Source organism: Carcharodon carcharias, chromosome 5, assembly GCF_017639515.1.
Source record: "Carcharodon carcharias isolate sCarCar2 chromosome 5, sCarCar2.pri, whole genome shotgun sequence".
NCBI classification, from domain to species: domain Eukaryota; kingdom Metazoa; phylum Chordata; class Chondrichthyes; order Lamniformes; family Lamnidae; genus Carcharodon; species Carcharodon carcharias.
This window is the reverse complement of record NC_054471.1, coordinates 39732168-39751030: the sequence shown is the minus strand read 5'-3', so window position 1 is coordinate 39751030 and position 18863 is coordinate 39732168. Positions and strand designations below refer to the sequence as shown.

The 18863-nt window shown below is 45.2% G+C and overlaps 1 protein-coding gene across 4 annotated transcripts in view; it reads left to right on the top strand.

Moving 5' to 3' along the window:
* The window catches only part of acoxl (acyl-CoA oxidase-like), a 406862-nt gene that overhangs the window by 323642 nt on the left and 64357 nt on the right, over window positions 1-18863 (top strand). For all 4 annotated transcript variants that reach the window (XM_041187832.1, XM_041187834.1, XM_041187831.1 and 1 more), the window contains one exon: window positions 17747-17856. In XM_041187832.1, the coding sequence (XP_041043766.1) occupies window positions 17747-17856 (110 nt within the window). The remainder of the gene's footprint in view (window positions 1-17746; window positions 17857-18863) is intronic.

The window sequence follows — 18863 nt, the reverse complement described above, 5'->3', positions numbered from 1 at the left end:
ACGGGGGGGAAAATTCAGCCCAGCAGGCCTAACAGCATCTGTGGACGGAAAAAAACAGAGTTAACGTTTTCAAGTCCGTATGACCCTTCTTCAGAGCTCTGAAGAAGGGTCATACGGACTTGAAACGTGAACTCCTGATGAAGTTCACCCTGCTTTTTGTTCTACTTCCTCGGCTGCTTCAACAATTTCCCTCGCCAACCAAGCTAAACCTCACTCGAATACTATTCCATAGTAGCCCTGGACAACTCCTCCTCCTGTTGTTTCTCACTGAAAAAGTCTTCTCCAAGCTCATCTCGCCACTTCTTGTGGCCCCTTTGACCTCAGTTCATGAAGCTCCTTACCTGCTCTCCTCCAAGCTCCCCAACCATCCATCACCCTCACAAAGCCGCACCTGTGCTGTTGCTGACCTATATTTGCTTTCAGTCCTCCAGTACATCAAGTTTAAAGTTCTTATCCATATAGGTAATTCTGTCCGTGAACGCATCCTCGCTAGCTCTGTATTCTCCAACGCTAGACCCCTCCTCCTGTACTTTCCATTCCTCCGATCCTAGACTCTTGTGCCGTATGACCCTTCCCCTTCCCTTCACCCAATTTTTTTCAGTCAAGCTGTCAGCTGCTTTTTGGCCAAACACTGGATTTTCCTCCCTAAACACTTCTCCATCTCAACCTCCTTCTCCTAGGGCAGGATTTTTTCGCTTGTCGGGTGGGCGTGCACCTGACCCGAACGAGCATAAAATGGCAATCTGGATGGATGGCTGCTGGGTGACAAGGGCTATCTGTTGAAGAGGTTGCTCATGACGCCAGAGATGGAGCAGCAGTACAACTGGAGCCCTACCTCCACAAGGGCAGTGGTAGAGCGAACCATAGATCTTCTCAAGATGTGCTTCCGATGCCTGGACCATTCAGGAGGTGCATTGCAATACTCCCCAGAGCAGGTGTCACTGATAGTGGTTGCATGCTGCTGTGCTCTCCACAATCTGGCACTGGCAAGCGGGGAGCAACCAGAGGAAGAGGATGTTGACGCAGCTGCACAGGCCACAGATGATGAGTCCAGTAGTGAGTCAGAAGAGGAGCACGGTGAGGAGAATGCTGAGGGCGTGGAGCCAGACCTCGGTAGCCTCCAGGGAGGCAGGGACTCCAGGGAAACCTTGATCCAATGCTCCTTCAGCTAGCATGCCAAATAAGAACTAACACCTCATACCACGACTGCCCCCTCCATCCTGGATCGCAGAAATGATCCTTTCCTTCGCCCCCAAGATACACTCAGTGCCTGTGCAATAAAGTTTCGAGCCACCCATGTCCAGCATTACACAACGGCCTACCCTGCACCTACAAAACAAATGAAGCATACCCAGGCCAAAAATACAAAAGCAAATGTAATTTAATGTTGGAACTCACATAGTACTGAATGGAACAATATCCAGTGTTGGTGGTTGCACCATTAAAAAAAGAAAAACAAAATGGAGGAACAATAGATCACCCGTGACCAGTCCCTCTTGTGCTTAAGGTGCTTTAAACTTACGTTTGCGAGTACTATGTCTAGGTGCTCCCCCATCGCTGGCACCGGCATTGGAGACAACCTGTTCACTCTGCTGGCCTGTTGGCCTTGATGACCTCGGCAGTCGTCCTCTGGCCTGTGGAGCCTGCGCTGGCTCCGCCTGGGATGGATCGGCCAGTGCCACAGCTGGCATCTCCCCAGTCGCTGCAGCCTCATCAGGTGTGACAGTCGATGGTGGAGGGCAGAGGAGCTGCTGCCATGATCCAGAGTGCCCTGAGAGGAGCCCGCAGAGACGACAAGAAGCTTGTGCGCCAATGTGAGCTCGCTGGGGAACTCTCTGCTGGCAATTGATGGATGGGCACCTAGCTGGGATTCTAGGTGCCCCATCCATTTTACACAGGGACATTGACCAGCTGAGGTCAGTGCCTGTGTGAGGGCTTGCAGGCGAGCGCAACCCCAGGAATCCCTGATTCTGTTGCTGGAGCTGCCTTTCCGTGAGAGTCACCACTCTCTCCATGGAGGAGGCAGTGCGCTCAGTCATGAGGGTCAACGCAGTACTCATGCTCCGCATGGACTCCTCCACAACAGAGCCATGGCACCCATACCCTCTTCGATCTCCGCCAGATCCTCCTGCACACTCCACTGGACATACAGCATCTGCTGCCTAATGGGTGACTCCATCATCAGCTTTCAACTGAGCTTCATCCTGGTCTCAAGCAGTCCTGCGACTGCCAGCCCCCTGGGCACTCTCATGTCTCCACCTCCATGTTAAGCGAGCGTGAAGTGCCCTCACCAATATGCACCGAGATACTAGCTGCCGAACTAATGCCCACCGAGGTGCTGTAATCTGTGCTGGTGCCGGGTTTAAAGAGTGGGTGTGATGCAGATGCTTGGGGAACATGGTGGTCCTCTAGGGTCAGGGGTGGCTTATGGAGCTGCTGTGTTTCGCTGCTTGGTGGCAGATCTAAGGGAGAAGAAAGATATGTCATTAGTTAAAGTCACCACACTGTCACTGTGTGTGCAAGTCGCACTGGTGAGGCAATGGAGATGTGCATCATGGTGCCATCGTCTTTCAATGATCAATGAGGAATCCAGTCTGGAGGCTCCCATCAACGATGAGACTGCACAAGGATACTTGAACCATCCGAAACTCTCACCTCAGTGCACTGCACTCTTACCTTCAACTGACACTCCAGCCTCACCTTGGCTGATTGACCTAGTTGCATGGCACCTCTTGAGCTCCAAGGCCTCCTGCTCGTACCAGGAGAAGATGAGGAGGTGTACGGGCCCTCTGCCAGCCTGCGACCTCTCAATATTGTTAGGGGATGTCTTCTCCTGAAAGGGCAGAGGAGCATTGATTAGTCCACTCTCTACCTGCAGCACCATCGCAGCCTGGCCAACTCCAGCTGAGGAGCACCTTGCAGGGCAGATCTGAGTCGTGGCCCTTGAGGCATAAGGCACTCGGTCAATGTAGCCGGGGCTCAGCCCCTTGGCCAGCTCTGGCATGTTTGACTCTAACATGCCTGAGCTCCTTGGGGGCGGTGGTCAGCCCAAAACAATTCAACACACTGACCCATGCCAACACGGTACTCACCCTCCCTGGTGGCAGCAGGTCATTGAAGCGCTTCCATCACTGCACCCAGGCGCACCACACCAAGGCATGACTTCTTACTCAGCCTGCCACCTCCTCCCGTGCCCTCTTTGTGAGTTGCAGTGGCTCCTCCTCCCATCTCTGGGGTCAAGGGTGTCCCTTGTGGCAGCCACCTCCTCCAGGAGGGCAGCGAGGCACTCGTCGGAAAAATGGGGGGGTCGAGTTCCCAGCCAACCTCACCTCCCACCTGGTCTCTTCATCCTCATTTGCAGTCATGTCGTTGCTGCAGCTCCGACGCGGGCAGCCTCACTGGGGCTGCCTGCGCCGTTTTTGAACCAGCCATTGGATGCCATTGGAACCGGCAGACAACAGACCCCCGCTCGCCCCTTCTCGGACATGCTCCAGTGCGAAATCAGAGTCCAGCCCCGATCTCCAGCAGTGATCGGCTTCCTGACCGCTCCCACTCTCACGAAGCCTACCTGAAGAGGGCAAAATTCTGCCCCTAGACTCTAAGCTAAACTCTGAAGGCATCAAGGGGTATGGGGAGAGAGCAGAGTTTCGCATTGAATTCGAGGATCAGCCATGATCATATTGAATGGCGGAGCAGGCTCGAAGGGCTGAATGATCTACTCCTGCTCCTATTTTCTATGCTTTCATGTTTCCTTTTAACCCTCTTTAAAATCTCTGCTCCTCATCTTTGCTTCTTGGCTAGGTGTCATTTTCTTTCCTTAAGTCTAAGGTGAAAATACCTTGGGACATTTTTGTAATGTTAAAGGCACTAGATAAATGCAAGCTATTGTGAGTAAAATGCTATGACCATACTCAGTAGGGTGGAATGAGGAATTTGTTTTAGCAGAAAGGTTTGTTGTAATTTACAATTGTTATCTTCTGTGTCGGGTTTTGCATTATGCATAAATTATTGAATAAACTCCACGGAAAATAAGATTTACTCCCAATCTGCGTTGGATTGGTTGATGTCACGCAGGACAACATCTAGGAGTCTTGTGGTGCAGTGGTGGCATCCCTACCTCTGGACCAGAAACTTCGGGTTCAAGCCCCAAGCCAGGACTTGTTGGCCACAGAAGGAGTGCTCATAACATGGTTCAACGGATTGATAAGCAATCTGGAAATCCTTCGCCACCTCACCGTTATCTCTCAAAGGGGAAAAAAAATGCTCGTGAAGATACGCTAAAAAAAAACCCCAGGAGATTGGGCCTTCAGGCGGAAGAGAATAATAGCGAGCAGGGCTCCCATTCCTGACCATTGTCCATTCAACACCCTTTGGAAAGTATGTATTTGTATGTATCATGTAAGAACAAAATCTGTTTCAATTGCCTTATCGTTGCACCTCGTGCCAACATTCCTATTTAGGTCAGGTACCAGAAGACTGCTGCCACCTGCAAGATCATACCAGCAGAAGTGAGTGTCATTAGGAAAGCAGCAAAGTATTTCTAAAAAGGCCAAAACCCACATTTAAGCAAATTTCTTTATCATGATGTACATTTAACAACTTTCCTTCCGTATTTCATCTATCTTAGTCTTGGCCAGCCAGGCATCAAACTCATGCAGTAACCTTTTGCCATGTTTAAGAGTCCCCAAACTAGCCTAAGAAAAGGTTCCCCACAGGTAAAAGTTTTTGTTCACTTGGTATGGAGTACACAGTCCCTTCCAATTGGGAGTCATCATACTTACCTAAACTCAGACTTTTAGAGGTTGCTAAGAACCAAGGCTAGGTAAGCCCCAGTAGAGAAATCATTGGAGCTTAACTAGCTATAATCAAGCAGCCTAAGTGCAACAACGGCTTACATTTATATAGCACCTTCAACATAGTAAAATATCAAGATACTTCACATGAGCATTATCAAAAGGAATTTAACACCCAAGCCACATAGAATGTTTACAACACAGAAGGAGGACATTGGCCTGTTGTGTCTATGCCAACACTCTGTAAGAGCAACTCAACTAGTTACCTACCCTTTCCCTGTAGCCCTGTGATTCTTTTCGCTCCAGATAATTATCCAATTTTCTTTTGAGAGCCACAAATGAATCTGTCTCCATCACATTGTCAAGCAGAGACATAAGGAGATATTAGGACAGATGACCATGAAGTGGTTTAAGGAGGGGTTCCAGAGCTTAGATTCCAGGTGGCTGAAGGTACTGCCACCAGTACTGAGGCAATTAAAATAAGGGATGCCAGAATTGGAAGAATGTTGAGTTCTTGGAAGGTTATACAGCACACCCACAAAGTATTTTCACTTCCTGCCAACCAGAACTACTTTATCCATTAATTATCTGGAGCCAGGTGGGAGGAGTGGCAGACCTACACTCCTGGTCCCATCAGTGAGCCAGGCTGACTGACCAATCATCAACAGCACTCTTGATCTGTTGACTGGGTTACTGGATTAATGAGTGTCATTCACTTAAATCTCCCATTACCAAAAATGTCATCTCGGAACTAACTTGACTCCAAATAGAAGAAGATTCTGAAGAAGAGCCATACAGACTCAAAACGAGAAACTCTGTTTCTCGCTCCACAGATACTGTCGGACTTGCTGAGATTTTCCAGCATTTTCTGTTTCTATTTCAGATTTCCAGCATCCACAGTATTTTGCTTTTAGCTTTTGACTCCAAATAGAAATAGTCTCCCTCTTCCAGGAGACCAAATGTTACTTGCTGAATGGACAACTGAGAAACATGAGTTTTGAACTCCTACTAGGCAGACAGTAAGAACGTTTCACAAGCAATGTAGTGATTAGCGCAAGTTACCATAAAATGTGTTGCTATACTGCCACCACATTATCAAATGGTGGATCCAGCAAATATCAGTAGCGACAGCCTCCTCTACAGCCGGATCATAAAAGAACGGACGAACATGTATTTATGTAGAGCTTTTCACAATTGAGGATCCAAAAGCACTTTACAGCTTATTAAGTACTTTGGAAGTGCTGTCACTGTTGTCACATAAGAAACTGTTGGCATTAAGCTGAGGATGTAGATACGTATCACCCCTCCTTCCCCACCACAGGCTATCATCCTACCCTGAGTATTTCCTCACCAGCTTTATGATGGATGTTTCCCTTCAGCACAGTAGAAGGATCTGTGCAAATTAGCTTACAAATATGCCAGCCACCTTGAAATTCTCTACATTCAGGTCCAATACAGCATCCTAGCTGCTTAATCCAAGTCCTGCTGCTTTAATAAAGAAATATGCTAATTCTAATTTCATCCTGATTTCAGGATTTAAAATAATAATTTGATTGTTTATATGGTGCTTTTTGCACCTCAGGTTATCTCAAAGTGCTTGACAACCTGCGGGTTACTTCTGAAGTTTAGTTACTCTCGTTTTGTAAAGACCCCACAAACAACAGTGAGGTCAATGACCAGTTAGTTTGTATAGGGTGTTGTTGCTTGAGGGAGAAATATTGGTCAGCAGGTATCACTCTCATCTTTCAAAAGCTGTCATGGGGTTTTCTAATGACTGCCAAAGCAGACAGACATTTCATCTGAAAGACTGTACATCAGAATAAGCAGCACTTAGCGCAGTGCCCATCCCTTATAGCAGGTGACTTGCCCAATATAAGAAGTAAAACTGCCATCTTTTCTACTGGTTATGACCGTAACAGCACAAGGTGGCAGCTGCAGAGAGGCACTGAGTATTCTGAGATAAAAGCAACATATTGCAAATGCTGGAAATCTGAAATAAAAACAGGGAATGCTGGAAAAACTCAGCAGCCGGAACTTTACAACCCACAGGCTGATGTGCGCCCGACTCCTTTGGCTGTGAAATAGCGGGAGATGATGTCGAGTGAGCGTCCCAACGATATCTCACTTGGTAGGCACACACGGCAGTCGGAAGCACGCCTGCCGATAATTAAGCCTATTAAGGAGGCAATTAATTGAAAGCGAGTTTTCATGGCCCCGTCCGCTTTTATGGTCGGCGGACGAGCCAATCGGCAGGCGGCCTTCACGTTTTTGCTCAAACCTCGATCAAGGGCAGGCTGAAATCTGCGTGGGGAAATAGAATAAAAAGAGATACCTGGGGTCTTTTTTTATGAGGTATGTTTTCAGGTGCTTGATTGTGCTGCGTGGACATATTTTGCAGCATTTTTGTTTTGTTTGTTCCGTGGAGGTATGCAACTCCCTGAGGCGGCCGTTTGCCTTCAGGGAGCTCACTGGAAGTGCTCACCAGCACCCACAGCGATGTCGGCGCTTGCCCCCATTGGCCAGCCAGCGTGAAATCACAGCTGGGGCCTATTGCGGTGAAGAGCCCGTTTCCCATCCACTCCCAGATCCACATCGACAAGCGAAAAATTCAGGCCACCAAGTCTAGCAACATCTATGGAGAGAGAAGCAGTTAACATTTCGAGTCCGTATCACTCTCTGAAAAAGAGTCATATGGACTCAAAGTGTTAACTCTGTTTCTCTCTCCACAGATGCTGCCAGACCCGCTGAGCTTTTCCAGCAGCTTTTTATCTTACCACTGTGTGCTCTGCATGTTTTGAGAAGCAGAGAGCCTAGAAAAGGGATAGGTGCCTTTAAGAGTGTTTAAGCAGCGCATTCTGTAGCCTTTCTGTCATAAATGACTGGTGATGGGACTGCAAGGCTTTAATCCATCTGATTCTCAAGTGCTGTCATAAACAGTTGGCTATCATCCAACATTCTGTAATGGGAAGACAATTTTGAAATTCATGCTCCAGGAATGTTGCTTGGTATGTCACACCACGCAGACTGCAGAGACTCAAGAAGGTGGCTCACCACTGCCTTCTCAAGGCCTGGTGGTGGTAATATCACTGTAATCCAGAGACCCAGGCTATTGTTAATAGAATCTTGGGCTCAAATTCCACCATAGAAGCTAGTGGAATTTAAATTCAATAAATAAAATCTGGGGAAGAATTTTCTCCCCGTCGGGGAGGGTGGGGTGGGGGAGGTGGCAAGTGCAGGAGTGGGCGCAGGCGGGCACGCGTCCGATCAGGGCCCCCAATCGGGGGCGTGCTGCCATTTTACGTGGGCGGGCCAATTAAGGCCTGTCCAGCGTGACGTCAGCCAGGAAACGCTATGCACACCCTGTGCAGGCGGGGGGGGTGGGATTCCCTCAGCTGAGAGTGCGCTCTTCCGCGCATCACGCTAAGTGCTGCCTCAGGGAGATCAGTGCCAAATTTTAAAATGGTGAAGGGGCAAAATAAAGGTTCCCTGACATGTCCCCTCGTGTGACACTGTCACATGAGTTGGGACATGTCCGTCACTTTAAAGCATACATTTATTAAAATTTTAAAAACCCTCATGAAACCTCATCCCGCCCATGGATGAAGTTTCATGCTTTTTCTATTGCCTGCCAGGGCTCCTGGCCTGCCCACCCACCTTAAGGTTGGACGGACAGGGTCATTAAGTATCTCAATTAGTTTTTAAATGGCCTCAATAGGCCGTTGACAGGTTGGCGGGCGCACAGCTGATTCGGCTGCATCCCTGCTGACCTGAAAATTGAAATGACGTGGGGTGACATTGGGAATTCCGCTCGATGTCATCCCGCGTCATTTTACGCGTCGGCGTGTGGTCCCAGCCCCCCCGCTTGCCGACCTAAAGTTCCAGGCCCTGGAACTACAAGCTGGTCTCAGTAATGGTAACCATGAAATAATCATCAATTGTTGTAAAAACCCATTTGGTTCACTTCCCTGGAGGAAGGAACTCTGCTGTCCTTATCTGCTCTGCAGGTGACTCCAGACCACAGCAATGTGGTTGACTCTTAACTGCCCTCTGAAATGGCTGAGCAAGTCACTCACTTCAAGGGCAGTTAGGGATGGGCAACAAATGTTGGCCTTGCCAGCGATGCCCATATCCCTTGAAAGAATAAACAACAAAGGACAATTAGGGTTGGGCAACCTTGCCAGCTATGTTCACATCCTATGAACAAATTTTAAAAATGCAATACGACAAGTCTGATCCATCCTGAAATTACTGCCACACTTAATGTGTTAAAAGCAGTGCCTTTACAATTGACTTCGGTGGAAATGGCAAATGTTTAGTGCCATTTGCCAGATATAGGCCACTGCTCATGGTTAACGTGGATGGTGTAACTGATGGAGAGGGACAGAATTACATTGAGGTATCAGCCTAGAACATGTGATCAAGCGCAGCTGTGTTGCATATTGGACCTGCCAACCATGACTCAGAGTCATGAGGGCTACCACTGAGACAACTCATATTTACTGTTTGATTGTGATGCTTGTTACCTATGTGCTCTTACGTGCCAGTTTCAGTGTAGATTATATGAAAGAACTGAAATTTACAGACCAAGTTGGTATGAAAACAATTTAACTTTTCTGCTGGGCGTTAGAGAGGCTTGGTAAAATGGAATCTCACCATCTACTTGTACTGCTGCCCTTTTTTTATTTTTGAAACATTTACTGATGTTTGTGAACTGAGTTGGAGTTTACCAACTTGAAACTCTCTTCCACAAACAATAGTTGATGCTGGGTCAATTGTTAATGTAAATTCTGAGATTGATAAATTTCTGTTAATCAAAGATATCAAGGGATATCAAGGCAAATATGGAGTTGGGTTGCAGATCAACCATGATTTCAGAACATGCTCAAAGGGCTAAATGGCCTACTCCTGTTCCTATGTTCTAAAATAAAGGAACTTGCTTAATATGTGCATGCAAAATTGGGTCCTTCATGTCTGAAATGAAATCAGAAAATGCCAAAAATACACAGCAAGCCAACCAACCTCCGTAAAGATGTATGCTGATAATAATTGTTCTTGATCTTGTTAGATTCATGTAGGCCACCTTATTTAATTTGTAGTATATTATGTAAAGTGCACTTACATAGTTTGTAGCAAACTTTGTCTCAGATTTGAAAACCTGCAGTCTTAGATTTTGTTTTCGTGCTTTGTGATTGCATCCTTAGCCCGAGGTGCTTCGCAGAAGAGAAACTTTGACACCAAACAGCCTTGGGGTTAAGCATGATAATGAAAGTTATGTTTGAAAAGATAGGTTGTGAAGAGGCTTTTCAAGGGGGACAGGGAAATATTGCATAACTAATAATTTAGTGAGTTCCAAAAAGCAGTTTTATAGGAGAAAGTAGCACACATATCTGAAGGCTTTGTTGCTAATATTGGAGTGGGGAGGGAAGAATTTGTGTGAAGCCATAATTAATGGGCAGAAGCCATGAGCCGATTTGAAAGCAAAGACAAGAATTTTGATTTCATGCTGTTAAAGCAAAGTTGCCTTCAACAGCATAAAACTTCTAAAATGCTCAAGACTTCTGTCCTTATCAAGTGTCAATACTCTAAATAGCAGCGTCAATTGAGGTCATTTTTGTTTTTTTTGTGTACTTTTGTTTCTCATGGCCCTTTTTCACAAATCACCTCTCCTTCCCTCAGTAGGTGTGAATTGCTCATTGAAAACCTGGCATGCATTGATAAGAGAGGCACTGGAAACAATTATCTTTTAAAAGATAATTGCATTTCGAATAGTGACACTCAGTTTACCTCATGGAGCTCCGAGCAATGAATTACAATGCATGCCAATAGTGATGAGATGAATCTCTTCAATTACACCTCTTTGTCTGTCTTTCCAAAAACACATTAAACCTGTATGTTTCTTGATTAAAAGTCAAGTGAGTTTGAATTTCCCCAATAACTACATGAATTTCATCATATAAAGAGAGCCATCCAGGTCAGGAGTGCCAGTTCTCTTCATTTCTGAGAAAATTGCAGTGCTCCTTTCTCCCGATAACTTTGATTTGTTCAATACAAAAACAAAAGTACCTGGAAAAACTCAGCAGGTCTGGCAGCATCGGTGGAGAGGAGCACAGTTGACGTTTCGAGTCCTCATGATCCTTCAGCAGAACTAAGTAAAAATAGACTTTGATTTGTTGATGGCCTCAGCTGAGGACCGAGGGTGACCTGATGATGGTGGGTGCTCCCCATGCCGTATTACATCTCTGCATAGCTCCAAATGTTAATAAGATGATAGGGTATCTGTTCAAATCATTGATTCGCACTGAGAGCTGAGGGTTTTTTTTAATTCATTCATGGAACGTGGGCATCACTGGCTAGGCCAGCATTTTTTGCCCATCCCTCGTTGCCCTTGTTCAGAGGGCATTTAAGAGTCAACCACACTGTTGTGGGTCTGGAGTCACATGTAAGCCAGACCAGGGAAGGACGGCAGATTTCCTTTTCTAAAAGACATTAGTGAACCAGATGGGTTTTTAAGACAATCGATAATGGCTTCAAGGTCATCATTAGACTTTTTAATTCACTTGCTTTAATTTCAGATTTTTATTTCCACCATCTGCCGTGGTGGGATTCGAACCCTGATCCCCAGAGCGTTACCCTGGGTCTCTGGATTACTAGTTACTTATCACTTGTGATAAGTGATAGCCTGGGCACAGTCCTTCAAGACCGTGCTGAGGAGGGTAAAGACACTGTGATCCATTTTCCTCTTTCTTTAAATTATAGCAAACTACCAACACAGATTAAATTTGCTGCAAATAAGAAATATACCCAGAGCAAGGTACTTCAGATAATGGAAATATTCCATTGATCTGGCAGCATCTGTGGAGAGAGAAACAGTGTTAACATTTCAGGTCCATGGCCCTTCATTAGTTTTGATGATAAGTCAGCAATCTGAAATGTTAAGTCTGTTTCTCTCTTCACAGATGCTGCCAGATTGGCTGAATATTTCCAACATTTTATGTGTTTAATGCCGGTCTATTTTTCTTCATGGTAGCAAATTTTTCTTTTTTGATTGCATAACAGTGGTTACCGTGAGTAAGTCAATGTCAGCTGAGGGACAGCTTCAGGATCAGTTGTGGTGTCCCACTCAGTTCAATCACATTCAAGGCTTGTGCATGAAGAACAATCATATGGGGAAGGTGCCAGAAGGCTACTAAACCGAACAGACCTATAGCCTCAGAAAAAGGAATCTGCTTCAAATTATAAGCATTGCACATTGATTGTTCATAATTCAGTTCACAATGCAAAGCTTTGATGTTCCAAAGAGTGGCAGGAAATTGGTTCACAATTACAGATCCCCACTAGACGAATCACCAGTTCAGCTGTGTGGTTAGGAGTAGGAACTGAGCAAACACTAGATACTTCCCGGCAGTGAGGGAGGGTGACCAGAGGCTGAGTCACCCTGTGCTGTTCCCATGAATGTTTCCTGACAGTCAATTGAAGAGGAGTCCTGGGAAAGCTGGAGAAGATCAGGGAGAAATTGGGAGAAAAACAAGTTTTTTTTCCTAATTTTCTTTCCTAATATTCTCCCCAAATTTCCTTCCCTCCTCTGCATTCTTGAAAACATTGTCTCCCTCAAGTGGATACAATCTCAAAAACTACAGATGCCCCCGATGCCTTGCTAAAATGCCAATGTGACGGTGAGAATCGGCAGGCTATCTAACAGGAGGATATGCCAACTGTGCTCAATTATGTCACCAGGCAATGTCCACACGTACTTTTACAGCAAGTGTCAAGGTACAATAATTTATACCAATGACTTAGATGAGGGGAGCGAAGACATGGTAGCTAAATTTGCAGATGACACAAAGGTAAGAAAATATGTTGTGAAGCAGTCATAAGGAAGTTGCAGACAGATATAGAAAGGTTGAGTGATTGGGCAAAAAGTCTGGCAGATGGAGTATAATGAGGGAAAATGTGAAGTTGTTCACTTTAACAGGAAGAATAAAAAGGCAGAGTAATACTTAAACAGAAAATGGCTGCAGAACTCCGAAGTACAGAGGCATCTAGGCATCTGGGTTCTAGTGCATGAGTCACAAAAAGTTAGCATGCAGGCACAAGTAATTAAGAAGGCTAATGGAACGCTATCCTTTATTACAAGAGGAGTTGAACATGAAGTAAGGATGTTATGCTTCAGTTATATAGGGCATTTGTGAGACCACATCTGGAATGGTGTGTGCAGTTTTGGTCTCCTTGTTTAACAAAGGATATAAATGTGTTAGAGGCGGTTCAGAAGAGGTTGACTAGATTGATACCTGGAATGAGTGGGCGGCCTTATGAAGATAGGTTGGACAGGCTGGACTTGTTTCCACTGGAGTTTATAAGCGTGAGGGATTATTTGAATGAAGTATATGAGATCCTGAACGGTCTTGACAAGGTGGATGTGGAAATGATGTTTCCTCTTGTGGATAAGTTCAGAACTAGGGGGCACTGTTTAAAAATTAGGGTCATCCTTTTAGGACAGAGGTGAGGAGAAATTTTTTCTCTGAGGGTTGTGTGACTTTGGAATCCACTGCCTCAGAAAACGATAGAGGCGTGGTCATTGAATATTTTCAAGATAGAGGTAGATAGGTTCTTGTTAGGCAAGGGAATCAAAGGTTATCGGGGGTAGATGGGAATGTGGAAGTAGAAATACAAACAGATCAGCCATGATCTTATTGCTTGGCAGAGCAGGCTTGAGAGGACAATTGGCCTACATCTGCTCCTTATTCATATGTTCGTATGTTTGTAATTGATCCATAGCAATAACTTCTGTTTATGTAGCATCTTTAACATAAGAAACGCCCCAGGAAAGTTCACAAATAGGCCAGAGGGAGCCATTGAAAACTTGGTTAAGGACTTGGGCCTTTTGGAGAAGTGTAGGGAGGGTGTTGCAAAGTAAGGGACTTAAGGAATTGAAAGCTCTGCCATTTCGGAACAGTACTGAGGGAGCACTGCACTGACATGTGCTGTCTGTTGGATGAAATGTTAGACCAAGGCCCTATTTTCCTGCTGCGGTCCGCATAAAAGATCCTGTCGCACTAATTGAAGAATAGCAAGGGAAATCTCCCTCCTGTCCTGGCCTTCAGGTGTTAGTGGATCATAAAGTTTCAGCTCTGGAGCACTCCTGTAGACTTGGCATTGCTCATACATTGTTGACCTGCCTTTTACAGAGTGCTCCAGAAGCATTGCAAGGTCTTGGCCACAGTGAAAACCATACATAGACACCATCAGGCCAGCAGAGTACCAAACCACTGATGTATCCAGAAATGGGGACAGAGGAAGATTCCTGTGATGTCAAGAGAACTGTTCAGTTAGTCCTTATTTCCCATACTTAATGCAGAAGAGTTGAGGACAATTATTACACCCCTTAGATCAGCTGCTACACAGCCCAGTTCTGACACAGAGTCTACATCCAAAACCTCACCTTGTCTAGCTGTTTTCTCCATTGATGGTGCCTGACCTGTTGAATGTTTCCAAAATTTTCTGTTCTTGTTACTGTTCTGTTCTTATTCAGGAGTCTAAAGCTCTATGTCTCTCAACGGGCTGCAACCTTTAAAAAAAAGTAGTTGTTTTGGCCACCCCAGTGATTCACCTGGCTAGGGCAGTGAGCAGCTGATTCATATAGGCAAGGAAAGTCATCTTTTAATTATTAGCCTACATGGAATTAGCTGATCTCCACCAGGATGCTATAATTAGTCAAAGTGCATGCCCCAGGACTAGGGAGGAGAAAGGCAACCAGGGTTCCTCGTACTCATCACCAAGGCCACAATGGCTGAATCCAATTTTTATTTTATGTGGCCTTGCAATTCTGACAGGGTCAACCAAAAGAGAATGGCATTCTGTGAATATGTAGATTTATAATCAGGGCCCTGGCACTGGACTAACCGTGTAAGTCAGATTCTACTTTTATTTCGCAAGGGTTATGGGATTTTAATTTATCACGTCAACCACCATTTTTTTTTTAACCATGAATGTATCAAACCACAGAGGCCTTGACAATTACCAGGCGTCCCTGTATCCTGCTGAGGAGTATGCAGTTGTAAAGGTGAAGAAGGGCTGGATCAACCTCATTTGGCCTAAGAGCCTGATGACATTTGTGACCAGGCTCACGTACAAACACCGGCTATGCAAATGAGCACATTGCAGCCCCAGCACGTAGAGCTGTATCCTAGCAAAGGTGAGGGGCATCAGGTGATGAGGGCAATTAGGGATAGGCAACAAATTCCAGCCATGCCAGTGATATCTACATCCCACAAGAGAACTGTTAAAAAATGATAACAAGCCACTGACAATTGGTGGGGCGAGGGTGTGACTGGCTGGGCTTGTTTCTTACAAATTTCTCATTTTTTAAAAAAAAGTTTGCTCTGGTTCTGTTTAAAGTCTGTTAAGGTTGAAATAGGGAGGAGTTTAACACAGACAAAGGCAAGGAATCTTCTGAATAGTCTCTTGTGCGTCTCTAAATTCCTTCGTAAAGACTGTGCTTTTAGCTGCTGAGGTCCTAATCCCTGGAATTTCATCCTTAAATCTCTCTGCCTCTGCACATCTCTCTCTTCCTGTAGGGTGCATCTTATAACCTACCTCTTTGACTAAGCTTTTGGTCACCTGTACCAATATCTCCTCTTTTGGTTTGATGTCAATGTTTGCCTCATTATATAAGCTCCTGTGAAGTGACTGGGAATGTTTAACTATGTTAAAGGCACTGTAATAAATGCAAGTTTCTATTGTTGAGAAGAAACATTTTGCTGGAAACATTTTATTAGTATTGTTAATAACTTAATTTTGTTATCACTTAACGATTAATTGATTTCCGGCCACCTGAATAGAGCAAGCAGGCATACGTATACCCCACCATCATTCATCATTATCTTTACTATTATGGTGAGGGGGAAAAAAAACAACTCTTGTTTCAAGTACATAATATGAATAATATTATACAGTTGTATTCTAAATTAATAACTATAGTGTGTTTGAGGTTAAACCTTCAGTTTTTGATGGAAAATGTGACACTTCACAATAAGTCACTTCCTGCTTTGGCTGGTAACTCACACTATAAGCTGCTGTTTTAATGAGAGTCATGGAAAAGAATGTGCAAGAGAACATATTTCTAACATCTGCATAATTGTGAAAGCATGTAGGCCCCCACCACCCCACCTTCCTCGCCCCCCACCGCTCCCTTTTGGCTTGGCGAGTAAGTGCACCATATGGTGTAATACTGAGGCAGACAGGTCAAGAAGGTTCACAGTTGTGACCCCGTGTGTATTATGTTATCGAGCCTCAGCTTGGGGTAGCATGGAGGGAGTTGATAGGGAGGCTGCAGTTTGACCTCAGTGGCCCCTGGGTCTATTGTGGGGAAAGAAAAATAAACAGATGAAAATGACAGTCAGGAGAAGACAAGCTGATCGATCAAATGGAGGATTATATATATATATATCAGCCATGTAATCTACTAGGAGGGGCAAGATAAAACAGAAAAATAGACTCAAGCCAGAGGAAAAAATGCTCTAGAAAATTCCTCATCCATGATTCCTACTACTGTTCTACTGGCCATTGCAGATCAAGCAGGGACAGGATTTAGGCTGGCTATGATGGTATCTATGCTTTAATAGCTCGCTTTTCAGTAGGAGGGAAAAGAATTAATGTGAAAATATTTGAAATGCAAAAGTGGATACAAAGCTACGGTTCATTTTGTGGTGGGTGTTGCACTGAGAGGGAGATTTACAGTGGAACCCGAACTTTATTTGGAAGTTAGATAAATTTTAGGGCTAGAGCCCAGAGAGAGTGTGACATCTCTCCCCATGATGGAAAAATTGGCTGTCCATTATTACTCCGGAATTCGCTGGTTTAAAAAAAAAACTCGTGCAAATACGCCAGAGGCCTGTTTTATGACAGAAATATGATCATTAAGTGGGCTTGTAGCAGCTCTGAGGTGGGACATTGTCAGTGCTGTTCTTCTTTTTAATCCCCTCTGTTGATCCACTATGTTCCTGTGCATTATGCTATGCAGTTATATCAGATCCCAACCCACGTAATGCTAAACACTTTGGTCTTTAAGTCACATGCAGCATTGGTGGTATTGCAGGACTTCATTGAATAATATTGTTTATTTCATAATTTAATTTTACTTTTCCATGCCTCCACCCATCTCACCTGCTCTTCAGGTCAGCATGTTAGTTAAGATAATGGATAGGAGACCTCTGCCTCTCACACTCAGCCAATGCCTCTGTTCAGCCAGTTGCTAGGGGATGCAGTGGCTTTGAGGTGATCCAGTCCATGGCACTCTCCATGCATGCGGGCAATGTGACCACCATGGCAAACCTTTTCATCAGATTCAGTGTCCTGCATCTCTGATTGGCAGGACTCTGGCTGAGTATCCTCATTTTTTCCAAGTAGGGTTGCAATTATTCCTTTCCTCTACTCAGCATATCCAAACATGAAAGGGGATTGATGGACTTTGGCTGGGGCAGGAGAGTGAAATGAGGCCTTGAGTTCTAATGTATTATTACTTTAAGAAGCAACATTTCCACGTCATAAGACATGAAAGAGATTTCTTTTTTAAGAAAAGATTTTTGATGCGTCTTTCATGTTTTAAACATGTGCGGAGAGCCAACACAAAAAGCAAGCAGTCAGGTCCAAAACTGGATGGATTGCAACCTTAGCTTGAGGCGGGAAAAGGTCCAGAAGCAACTTCCTGGCTTAATGTCCTGGATAATGTTGACTCTGCCTGTGGAGAGGCAGTTGGGCCTTGGTGCTTGGTGCCAGGTGCTTTGCGTCTTGGGATGCGGTGAATTGTTGGTACTGACTCTGTGTTCCGTTGTTCACGGCTGTGTTTCAGTCTTCAGTCAAGCTGCCTGTGAGCCTTAAGGTTACTTCTTCTGTTTTAAAAAAAAAAAAGTTTCTTTTTTAAATTTGCACATGAATGTTGTTGTTTCATCCAATAGGTGGTTGTGCGTGAGCTTTTAGCTCAATACGCAAGACAATACGAAGAGAAGCCCGTGATTGGACTGCTGAGAAATTGGACAGGTGTCACGGCTGACAGCCTAAGAACCAGGTACGCCTCCTTTATAGCTAATAGGAAAGGAAAGGACTTGTATTTTATTTTTGAGGGGTAAGTCCAAGACGGCGTGCGCTTGGAGCTGCAAGCTGCTACCACCGTTACTAGTGGCTGCTGCTGAGAGATTTGTACCACATTATTGTGAGAACTCCATCAGCAGCAACAGAACATAAACCAGGCCGATGCTTTGAACCAAAGTCATAAACTGGGGTCGCTGGGAATCTGAAATGAAAAGCAGAAGATGCTGGAAGCGCCTGACGTCAGGCAGCATCCGTGGAGAGAGAAACAGTTAACGGGCCGGATCTTACGGGCCGCAAATGAGGCGGGCCCGTCCCCACACGCGAACATAAAATATGGCGCGGGTCGGGAATCGACATCGTCACACCAGTCTCCAATAGTATGGAAAGCAAGTGCAGAAATTGGAAGCCCACCGGCCATTTTTAAATAACCAGTTAACAAGCGATTGAGCTTGTAAAAGAGGCAATTGTATGCAATTTTCATTGCTGCTCCGTTTTTTGGGTGTCAGACAGGAAAAAAGTTTGGGAGGGTTTTTAGAACTGCTTTGTGCCAGTTATGAGGAGGCAGCACAAGGAAGGCCAGAAGAAAAGCCTTCCTACAGGACCACGGATGCATGTGGCAGCAGAGTCTGCTATTGAAAGTGGCAGTGTTTCTATGTTTTTTGACTTCATTTATTTAGTGTTTTGTGCCTGACATAAGAAGTAAGGAGAGAATGAGAGTGGAAAAGGCCTCTAGATTTGTAACCAGGACCAACTTCCTGTCCATAGCATAACCATGACGACTCAGCCTAGACTCCTGACTCAGGCTCAGCCTCCCCTTTGCACTGCTAATTGGCCGACTTCCTGCCATGCGACCACTAGTTGGCCATCCGACCCTTAATTTGCTATGCTGAGATGGCGAGAGCAGGAGGGAATGAACCACTCACTTTCTCTTCCACCTCCCTCACCCCACCTAAAACTGTAAAATCTAGCCCAGTGTTTTAGGTC